Genomic DNA, 12427 nt, shown 5'->3' with positions numbered 1-12427 from the left:
CTTTTTCTTTGACAATAAATCATACATTTGCCTTGGTCTGCTTTTTGATCATAAACATTAATCCAAAGAATGTGTAAAACAAGTTGTAAGTGTGTATGTAGAAACAAGTAAACTGGTATTTATCAGTGGCACGTGCACAGCTTCACACAATGAGTAATAACTCATAAGCAGCTAAAACCGTTTTTTGTGCATTTGCAGGCAAACACAGCCCTCTAAAATCACAGCTTGACAACATCACAGATCAGATGTTACGGCCTTAGTGCCTTGGTGCTGGTTGTGTATGTGTGTTGTGGGTTTCTGTGCTGATTGTGGAGCTATGAGGTGACTGAGCTGTAAGTGGGAACACCTGGCCAGTGTTCTCCAGTCTACTACTCTAAGCCACCTCTAAGACATCTAAGCCATGCACCTTGTTGTTTTCGTTGTGTTTGAGCCAATGTCTTGGTTTTCGTTTTACAATATATGTTTAGCTGTTTCATTTGCTATTAATCATTTCCATTTTATTTTTATAATGCCAAATCATAACAGTCATCTTCACAGGCACTTCACAATTTAAGGTCAAAACCTTGGCGAATTAAAGAGAAACTCAATAAATGCACTTTAATAAAGCACTAGATGATGATGCAGAGAAAAAAACTCCCTTTAACGGCCATCCAGTTACAGGATGGGCGACTGTCTGCCTCAGACAGTTGGGTATAGTGGAGAAAAAAAAACAGCAAGAAGCAACAGACAAAATATAATCAAGCAGACTATAAGCAATTTCCAGTTGCTACCACCAGATAATGCCTGGAACACACAAGCTCCTCTCCATCAAACCGTCATGACAGGAAAGGAGACAAAATGATCCTGTAGCATTCTCAGTCCACGCAATTAGGAGCATTTTCAAACATGCACCACGCTTTTGTATGCGACTCATGCAACTTGCTTCTATGTGTGAATAAAGTTTGACACTTAGTGATGTGGTGCAGTGTGTGTGAATGTTGATTACTTTCTCACCATGCACACATGCCAGCTGGTAGGAGACTAAATTGTGCTTGTTGTAAATACATGCAATAATATCTAATACTCTCTTATACATAGCCGAGAACCCTAGATCACAAACAGTCTGTCCAAAGATTAATAAAGACAAACAGTATGGAGACAGGTGACTGACAAATAATTCACAATATGTGGTGGTAAAATAAAACAGTAGCAGCAAATATATTTGTTGCTCTACCGCTTTAATGCAGTTATTATCCAAGATTATTATTTGTTTAATTAGTTTATCATTTTAGCAGTGTAAGCCAAACAGAAGGCAAATAATACATTCCCAACCTGTCAATTAAAACAATGGATCTTGAAAAAGTCGATTGTCAATTCAGATGGATTACAATTAAATTTTATTGACGGATGTGCTACTTCAGCACACTGCTGCACTACAGACGAAACATGAGGAAACAGTGTCATCAATGACATCTGTGATTCTGAAAGCTGTATCTATCTTGTTTAATAAAAAATGGATATAAGAATAATAACTAATTTTATAGTTTATTATAAATCTATTATGCTTGATAGTAATGTTGTGGTTTGTGTATCAGTAATTTAGTAATCGAGTTGTCCCCGATTATACCCGTTTACTTACAGGAAACTTGTTGGTTTACCTGGTCAGGAAATATTCTAAACACGCCTAATGACACCAACTCAATCTACGAAACACAACTTGTCCCCCAGTGTAACTAGCTCTTTGATAATAGTTTAGATAATAGCAGTATGGACAATAATATATAAAAACACTTTCTATTTATATAAAAACAGTTTTCCAAGAATTATGGAACTCATGTCAGGAGCTCATTAGCAACATGCTCTAAGCCTGCCCTGAAAGACCCCGAACCTTCGGAAACTACTTCCCCAGTGGGAATGGACTCAGGGACATAGCCTTCATAAGGATTCTAAAATAGGAAAAATAGAGAATATCAGAAGCCTTGTTCTTTAGGGAAACTATCAGAAAGTTTCTGTGCAAATTGCTGTAATTTATCTGTATTTAACAGTAATATCAATACAAGCTGAGAATGCATCAAGAAACAGATGAATGTAGGTGTCATTGAGGAATTCAGTTTGTACTCAGTGTGACTTAAAAATGGAAATATCAGCAGGCTATTCGATGTCCACATCTGCGTCCTTATACACATTCAATGTGTTTTTTTCCCTTCTACTATAACTGCTTTCAGTGATGTCTTAATACCAAACAAACAAAGTGCACAGAGACAGGATTATACATTGTGTTAGTTGGTCTTAGTATTTTCTCAATGTGGAGTTGAAACAACTGTGTCAGTGTGACGGCAGGTTGACATCAACACACACTGAGAGGGATGGCTGAGAAGTAGAAATGTCAGTTAAAATCTTGGTGTATATGGAGCAGAAGGCTGCCTTTGTTCCCATCTCTGTTCTTGATAATTGTTTCTTTATGCTTCTTTACATAACAAAAGTTTAAAAATAAGTAAAACAGCATCAGTGACTCCCTATTTCATAGTTGTCAAACCCATAACATTCTCTCTCTCTCTCTCTCTCTCTCTCTCTCACACACACACACACACACACACACACACACACACTTCATAATAATGATGTAATTATTAAGCTGTCAGAGAATCTATGAGAAAACCCAGTTGGGGAGGAAGTATAGCATCGCCTTCTCTCTCTTAATCAACACTGACTGACAAGCGTGCGCATGCAAGCAAGCGAGAACACGCACACACACACACACACACACACACACACACACACACACACACACACACACACACACACACACACACACACACACACACACACACACACACACACACACACACACACACACACACACACACACACACACACACACACACACAGAGCTTTAATAAAGATCAAATCAAACATTATGGTTGATGTTTCAAGCCAAAAACATACATTAGTCTCAAGCACACACTCTAGACACTTGAATTACACCTGTCTTCCACTGCACACACATACGTGTTTAACAATTATGCACACACTCCACCGCATGAGCGGGGCGAGAAGTAAACACAAAGCTATTATTTCACACTCCTCTCCGCAGTTTATCACATGCTGCTGTAAAAGCATAAACAAGGCAAGCTCATTAACGCGGATGCATCATGGTGACAGATCTTAGCTAGCTGCCAAACAGAGGGGGAAAGAGTGGAACAACTTTAGACAATGTTAAATTACACTAATGAACTTGCTCTGCCTAATATTAGCAACTTCACCAAACACGGAGAAGAGGTGAACAAAGAGAGGGTGGTGGAAATGGAGAGTCATTTTTCATGAGGAGTTATCACAGTGGGAGGGGAGAGAAGAGTTAAATTAAAAATTACACCCTGGGAAAAAAAGACGAACAACAGATTAAAAACAAATAACAAAAAAAGAACTGAAGTGCTGAAACGTGCCAATTTGGGTGTGGGCTGCTGTCCAGCTGGCTGAGTCCTCAGCATGCTGGATAGTTATGGGGGCTGTGGGGGCCTGAGGATGACATCTCTCATATACACTGATTGACTGATGAGTCTTGTCTTTTCTCCTACTGCTGGTTAAAGATTAGGACAGAGGCCTGAGCGCTGGCAAGTTCACCCTCTATGTTGGACCGAAGCCCATGACTAGTGAAGTGCGGGGTGGACAGCAGGAGGTCAGAGTTCATACAGTGACTAGTGGGTGGCTCCCAGGATTGTGCTGATGAGGCCAATTTCGCTCGATTTCACGCTCTCCTTGGTGTAAAACGTAATTACCGTCACATTTTTTCCCTCTTGCAGCCCCGCTTAGCTTTCATTTTTACCCTCTTCATCTTTGTACTCAGCCTCTCCTAATGCAGGTGCTTTATTTTAAATCTGTTTGGTGTCTTTTACTGCTTCTTGCACTATTCTCTCTATAAATACACTGACCACAATGCAATCTTCATTGATAACTCTTTAGTTTTACTTTTGCTTGCTTTAGTATATATTTAAACAAATGCTATAGATACAAACACTAACCAACTCTGTGTTTAAAAGTCACACACTTCGTTCATAAGCTTTCTGTCCTCACAAAAATTCCAGCTTATAATAGCGATGGGTCAAATAATACTGAAGCCTCAGTGCATATATCAAACACAAAGAGCAAAACCCTGTATCGATGTGTGTATCGCTTTTTGAAAAATCATGTGACTGATACAGCTTCTGTGTTGGAAATAAGTGAAACGCCGAACTGTGTTTATCGGAAAGTGCTACGTTAGACTGTATTCGTGCTGAAGGCGGGAAAGGAGACTTTGTTTGGTTCTGCTTGTATTAGTTTTTGTTTTGTCATTATTCACTGATATTTATGGAACCATCAAGAAAAAGGTAGATTTTCTCCAGTCTGGGATCATTTTGATCTTATAACGCCAAACAAGGCAAATGTTTTCCTTTCCTGTTTCCACTTTTGCTCAGTTTTCATTTGAGTTACTTATGTTCAAATTCCTTTCTGAAGGACACATTTTTTTTCTTTGATTTTGTTTTTCACATTAACTTTTAATTTTATATGCAGCTAAAATGTTGGCTCTGCTTCACAGAGCTGTCTTACATAAACAGGAGCACTTCATCAATGCACCTCTACAAATTTGCTTTAAAAATGTGATGCAAAACCACCTCATCTGCACCTTGTTTAAGAGTTTTTCCTAAAGCAGGAGAACTGGTATCAAGGAGACAAATTTGCCCTGGCCCCAACATGCTAAAAACAAATGTGTAAACCCTGTCTTTTCCCCTCATATACATAGGGGAAAAGAAGATGCGTTTGTACATTCTGCATTTGACATCCTATTAGTCATATTTTTCTGGTTATATTTAAACTAATTGGAATATATACACTCCTCTTTTATTCAGTTAGCACTTTAGTATCAGTTGGTTTATTTAAGAGATGAACCAAGTTACAAATGTTTTTTGTAATCCAGCAGAAGTTGCTTTTAAGCGATACACCAAGACAGTGTCAACACTATGTCAGCACAGTTAGAGAACTGGGCCGTACACTTCATGAGGTGTCATCTACCCATCACTAGTTTATAACAATAACAGGTGCAGATTTAATATCAAAAATATTTTTTACTTTAATAATAGCCCAAAGAACTGGTTTAAAACCTCCTATTTAACACAAAGCTGTTGTGGTTATAAATAAAGACATTATCTTTTGATAAAATATCATATGTCGAGGTCAATAAGTTTCGTCACCAGCTGGTTAACGTGCAAGACATGGAAATAAAGACTTATGTCTTAGTTTTATGATTATTAGTGATTATTGATGATTAGTTTTATAAAGAAAAAACACACTAGGTCATACAATCAAAAAGGTGACACTATTCTGTTTTGTAAACACAACCCACTTTGAATATGTAGGTTAGATAATTTCATACAGGTTCATTTTTTTATTTTTTTATATAGGCAGCAGGATACAGATTCTAATGTCAGGCTACATTCTAATAGGATCCATTTCTTTTAATGTAATTAATACCAAAAAAACACAGCAACAACCCATGTTTAACACACACACACACACACACACACACACACACACACACACACACACACACACACACACACACACACACACACACACACACACCATACTGCTGCTAGAGCTTTACAAGTTTAGATTTTTGGATGAATCCCACTACAACAAATATATATATATATATATACATTAAAAAAAAAACATTAAAAAAATTAAATTGTAAACATACACAGATTCAATGTAATGCCAATTCAAAAAGCAATTGCTGTTACAGACAAGAAAATTAAACTGACTTTGTTTTTCAGACCCATACAAACTGCACTGTAGCCTTTCATTATGCAACACAATTCAGGCTCAGAGCATGCACTGTCAGTTCATCCTCTCATTTGCATAAATAAATTCACCTTTAGGCAATTTGCATGTTGATGAACTTGCTGCTAATGCACTTGCATGGAACAAATATACAGAAAGAGATAAGGCAGAGATAAAGAGATCAGAGAAACATTACAAGCATGACGACAAAGTGGCTTGTCTTTTAAGGAGGTACATGTGGTAGCGTCAAGCAAGGCTAATGGGAGCTAGCATCACTTATTACAAGTAGAATAATTACAGAGTGGGTAGGGGTCTGAGGGATTGGAAAACAGAGGGAGAAACAAAGAAATTTCCAAGTAAAGGCTAACAATGTCACCTATTGTTTTCAACTAAAAGAATCAAAGTAAAGAGATAAACATCTTTGATTTTCAACAAATCACTACAGAGTTTGGCTCCTTTACTTCAAGTATTATTAGACCTTACAGTGTAGGACTAGATTAATAGAAAAAAAGTACTAAATGAATTAGCCAAACGTGCTGAAAATGTCTGATCATCTAAATGTCTTTGTGCCAAAAAACTCAAAACAAATGATTTTTCTTTATTTCACTACAAATGATGACTGAGCATAACCCTGTGCTAAAATGTTGTCATCTGATACAAGCACCTTGTTCAAAGCCACCCCAGCACCTGAGTGAGAAGGGCATTTTTCCAGCTGTTCCAGCACAGAACATTGGTTTTTTGGCCCCAGTGAGTAAAAGATATAGCAAATAATGGATGGTGGGTACATGAAGCTATACATTTTCGATCTATCCCTGTCTGGGTGTACAGCATTGTGTGTTTATGTTTCCCCTCCTTCTGACAGACACGAGAGGAGGAGCTTTGTAGATGCAGTCATTTTAAAGGAGTATAGAAAAGGTGACAGAAAAAATGGTGTGAGACAAACAGATCAGCGTTGTCCTATCCCCACTGACCCAATATCGCATACATTAACATACTGAAACGCTGGTTTGATGTCGAAAACATTACAGGCTCTCTCGAGCTTTTTCTGGCTGAAAAGAACACTAAAGTCCCGTAGCAATAGCTATACGCTCATTTCGTTTTGGTTATTTGATCTCGCTAATGGAGAAAATATATTTATTCATTCTCCAACAGATATAAAATTAATGAGCTGTACCTTTAAATACTATTAGTGTTTAATTATGCTGCAACAATAAAGTCATAAAAAATTCTCATTACAAACATCCTAAAACTCAGGTTTTAGGTGTAAATAAGTAATTGGCAACTCTGTAGTCACCAAATATCTGCCTGTTATGAAAGGACAAGACCCCACTCTTCTATCAAAACACGTAACACTGCATCTGATAACAGCTGATAGGTAATTTTGGAATAGATGAGTAGGCCATTGTTCCCGAAACAGATGCTATGTCGACAGCAGGGTGAAAAACAATCCTGTAACACAAGATAAAAGCTATCTGTGATCTCATTAAAGGTGGTAATGTCAAGCTGGTGAGGTATAAAATGGCTTTGCCCCGACTACAATGACATAGCGCTTACAGAATAAGATACAGTAAAAATGTTGAGTCATTTTTTGTCTGTTTGCTGTGCTGTGGTGGAGTTTGGGTGGTGGGGTTTCTGTTATTTTTCCTTAGTGCCTTTACATAAATCAAGAGAAACAGAGAAGACAACGCCTTATCATCTCTGACTATTATGTATTTTTTAATAAACATATGTTATCACAAACAAGCGAACCACTAGGATCATTTTTATCCAACGCACTTTACAATGTTGCTTCTCATTCACCCACTCACGCACCGATGGCAGTGGCTGCCGTGCAAGGTGCTCACCTGAGCCACCGCGAGCAACTCGGGGTTCAGTCTCTTGTCTGAGGACACTTCGACACGTAGCCAGGAGGGACTGGGAATCGACCCACTGATGACTGCCTTACCCACTGAGCTACAGCTGACGGTATAATTTCATCTACACACAGAGAAATCATGCACGCACAGGGACACGTACACTAACTTGACTTTTGGCAGGTTTTCTAGTAACAATCCCACATGCAAATCGGTAGGTGAAAATACACACTATTATTCTCTGATACTCTTTTTCTCTCACTTCCTCACACACACACACACCAAACATACACAACTACCCTTATGAACTTTCTCCATTTGAATGCAACGACTGCATCCTTCCCCCTCTCTGGGTGAGTGGGTGATGGGCTGGACAGCACCAAGGTCAGCCAAGAACACGACCACAAAGGCTTGCTCTGATCTGACCTTGTTTTCCATAATGCATTGTGGTTTGTTCCAAGCACTTTCTTTAACATAATCTTTAACAAAATGAGAAATATGTTGCGAATACAGAGCGGAAAAGCTGCTTTGCTAATTAACACCTTGTAAGTTTATGTGAAATGTCATCGAGCTGAGTATCAGTACACTCAGTGTGCATATATTAACATCAGCTCAGCAGGCCATTGTTTTTCCCGTATTATAGCCAGCATGTAAACATTCCAAATATTGAACTGGAATAAACGGTGGCAAGATGCAACCACACAACCGTGGTATTAAAAACTGACGACAACTGCGTCAAGGTGTGAAAACAAATGTGTATCTTGTTCTTACATAAACGTTAGAACAAACGAGAGTTTGGGTTAAAGAAAGTCAAGGTTATGAGAAAAATAATTAATAACAAGACTTTTTTTTTTCAATTATTAGTTTTACCATGTTATGCATGTTTCCAGTCACAAGACACAAAGAACTTTAGGACATTCATGCAAAAAGGTGATCACCAAAGTCCCTTCTCCACTCAGCTAAACATAGCTTTGTTAAAGCTGGGAATAATAAAGGAGTCAAAGAACACAGGGAGTCTCACACTAAAAATGTTTATGGACGCTTCCATGTCACTAATTTTCCCTTGTCCAACTCTAAAATGATCATGAAAAAAATATAATTTACACTGATACAAAAGCTGGCATTTAGAAAACCCAAGGCATTCAAGGTTTGCTCTTTTTCTCAAAAACAAACTAAAAACTAACCAAAAAAAATACATTTCTAAGTCACCTTTCCCATTATAAACCAAAAAACCCTGTTGAGTATTGTAATTTTGAAGAAGGGAAAAGAAAAGAATGTGTAAGAAGCTACAGGAAAGAATAGAAGCAGTAAATGGAAATCAAGTCAAACTGGCAGAGCTGGGAGCAGAAAGTACTTTATGGATGGGTGGAAGGATGGATGGATAGAGGCAAGGCAGATGACTCACCATCAATCCTGCTGACCAGCTCCTCCAAAGCCTTGACTTTCCTCTGGATGCCTGGCTGGGCAAATGTATAGTTGTCCTGAGAAGAAAAATCAGACAGAGTCAGAGTTAATGTGGACAGAAACTCAATCTACAAAAAGTTTAAATAGTTGGTCCGTGATGTGCTTTTTTATATATATTTAAAGTCTATTGCTGACTCCTAAAGTGAATGCATGCAATCTGCACACATCCAACAACAAGAACCAAGGACAGAGCAGTAAACCGATAACACCTGGGGTGACCACGTAACAAGAAAGTGCAAGGAACAGCAATAAAAACAAGTGATCAGATATTTGATCATCTGAATATTCTTTATTTTGTTTTTAGACAAGCTGTGAAACTGATCTCTTGTAGAAGAAACTTAGGTGATTTGTTGCACATTGACGTTTTGCATCCATCTGGCCTGAGAGTCAGTGTATTGCAGCACACACTTGAAGGGTTTGAAATTTCGTGTTTTCACTTTGAGGATTCATTTTCAGAAAAGTGCAATAGCCATTACAGATTTGAAGTGTTTGCCAGACCTCATTTCACACTTCACACAAAGCCTGAGCCATCTTTAAAAACAGTAAATAGAGAAAATAGGCCACCTAACTAGCACTGGCATGACAAAACATGTGCAGCTCTGGCCTTGAAGACAAAGTAGAGGGCTGACTGTGAATGTGACTGTAAGAACATAACAGGTAAGCTGTGAATGGGCCCTGACTTTCTGTTTGCTGTAAAGTGGTGGGGAAAAAATATATATGTATATTTTTCAAAGCTTGCAAATGAAATACAAGGAGTAATGTTAATAAAGCTACATCTCCATACCAGTATAGGGCACTTATAACATTTCAATAAATGAGGAAATCTCAAAACTTAATTAATCAAGCAAAAAGAAATGTTCCCATCTCTGTAGCTACTGGACAAAATTCAGTATTTACAGTAGTTATAACATTTCAAGAAGCATTTATTTGAAAGTTGCATTCCACATAGTGCAGAGGTCACTAAACAGTGGTATCTACTTGGAGGATGTCACAATACCACTTTTCCCAGACTGAGTACAAGTACAGTACTTACATTTGAGTACCTGCTAATACTAGTAATAAACTTCTGTGTTTCTAGTATGACTTGCTCGACAGCAAAATCCTCATCAATCCACAGCACAGTTAAGCTGATCAGGCCCACTGGCAGAAACTGCTGCAGAAAAAGGCTTTAACACAAAAAAGGAAGAAAATAGCAGCAGGAGCTACTGGGACAGGCCGCACACACCTTGGCGCATGCGCTCTAATGTGTTTATTTCTTAGTTTATAGAGGTATATGGAGATATGATAACTTTGTAAAACAAAACAAACTTCAGGTAAAGCTGTAGTTAATGTAGATCTCCCTTGGTGGTTGCTGATGTCAGTCGTAAATATGATTATGATTAAAGGACGACCACACTGATTTTCAACGTGCTTTCTATGAATTTAGTTTAGGTGTAAATGTACATTAATGCTTTTAATCTTCCCTCTGACTTCCAAATATTAAAAGATTTATCTGCTTCTAGCTTGAACAAAACTCCTCCAGTTGACATCACCCAGAGGAGGTTTTCATAATTAGGAATTCAGATGATTTCATCTGTGGGAGCTCTGGAAAAGCACATTGACCATGATTACAAACTGCACAGTGTCAGAAACAAGATGGCATAATCTAAACTGAAGGTTCCTCCAGGGGATGTCATCTGGAGGCATTTTTCAGCTAGAAGCAGAGACATATTTTAATGTCGGGAAGTCTGGGATGGCATACACTCACACGTACTACTCAAACTAGGCTCAAAAGAAGAGAGTTCAGTATCAGTAAAGTTGTCCTTTAAAATAATCCTTTTGAGTATGACTGTTAGGATTGTAAGACTCTAGCAGAGCAGAGCTTGCAGTCAGCTTTACATTAAGAAGCTCCAAACACCAGACAGTTTTACCGCCGCCTACTTGCTCAACCAACGTGAGGTTAATGTGCTATCGGATGCGGTATCAGAGAAGTTTTCTGAATAAGAGTCCCACTAGTGGACTATTAATCATCTAAGTGTTTAGCCTTTCCACTTCTTTATGAAGTCTGGAAAACTAGTGATTAGGTTTGATAGGAGTAAAAGTTACATTGAGTAAATGTGTTGTTGTTGCACTTTACTAGTTTTCAACTCTTAGACAATTTATTAAATATGGGCAGGCAGTGATTTCACACTTTTTGTCTACTTACAGACTACAATAATTGTAACAACAATTACAATATTTTTTTTACTCTTTTGTCTCTGATTCTCAAAACTGACATTTTAATACTTCCACAAAAACTATACAGTTTTACATATATTATAATGTTTCATTGCAATCATCGCATCAAACATATCTTCATTTTTTTAAATAATCCTGGTGATTTGAAAAAGGAAAATATGACACTTTCAGATGATTTTTTGGTTACAATTATAATTGATGTCAACTAAGACACATGACAGCAAGTTGTGACATATTTTAGGGTTTGCTTTGTCCTTAAGAAAATTGTATATTTTAAAAAATGTGTCTGAGACCATATATTGAAATAGCAATATTTTAAGTCTTATTTAGAACAAAAATACAATAATTGCAAGTGAATATGAGAACAAAAGTGGACAGTTTCAGCTGGTTGAACCTGCAGAATACAATACATGTGAGAACAACACAATAAGCATTTTGTGTGTGTGTGTGTGTGTGTGTGTGTACAACCAAATACACACACCATACACACACACACTGGCGATTGCATTTCCTTGAGGGGTCATTTCAGAGTGGCTGGAGAACAGCTGATGTGGCAAACTATCCCACTGATGGAGAGAGGGAGAGAGAAAATGAGAAGAAGAAAGAGAGAAAGAAAGAGAGGAGGGGAACAGAAGTCTTTTAGTAATGAACAGCTCTAGTTGTCCTTCAGGCTCAGCAGAACCAAGGCATGTGTGTCCTGAGTCCATCAGTGGCTGGTAGGGTGGAGAAACTGCCTTTTCTAATGGTTTTATTTGTCATTCCTCCATCTATAGCTGCGTTCCATCCTTCTAACCCCCCAGTGCAGCCTTTTGTGTGATCCCTATCATAGCCTTCATAAGGAAACTCACGTATGAAAAACAGCTTCAAAGTCTTGTATTCACATATACGCCTGAATCATCCTCCCACCATTCGTCCATAATCCCCAGTCTCATCGTATCATTTTCATAATGTATTTTCTCCCTCCTACATATGTTTTATTAGCGGAATCACCCTTGTAGTTCACTTTATTTTTTGCTAATTTAACATTTGAGTGTACCTGTCTTGCTCCTTTTCTCTCTCTGTCTCTTTTGCTACAACTCCAGTATTAATGCGGTTAG

At 38.0% G+C, this 12427-nt stretch overlaps 1 protein-coding gene across 4 annotated transcripts in view; it reads right to left on the bottom strand.

Moving 5' to 3' along the window:
• Positions 1-12427, bottom strand: part of tbc1d22a (TBC1 domain family, member 22a) — a 115470-nt gene that overhangs the window by 36245 nt on the left and 66798 nt on the right. For 3 of the 4 annotated variants that reach the window (XM_067490321.1, XM_067490320.1, XM_067490319.1), the window contains exon 11: positions 9055-9130. In XM_067490321.1, the coding sequence (XP_067346422.1) occupies positions 9055-9130 (76 nt within the window). Of the gene's footprint in view, positions 1-9054; positions 9131-11244; positions 11897-12427 lie in introns of those variants that run through there. The other variant, XM_067490323.1, reaches the window with a different exon arrangement.

Source organism: Channa argus, chromosome 21 (genome assembly GCF_033026475.1).
Source record: "Channa argus isolate prfri chromosome 21, Channa argus male v1.0, whole genome shotgun sequence".
Lineage (NCBI taxonomy): Eukaryota > Metazoa > Chordata > Actinopteri > Anabantiformes > Channidae > Channa > Channa argus.
Note: the sequence above shows the minus strand (reverse complement) of the source record. Positions and strands in the feature narration are given on the sequence as shown.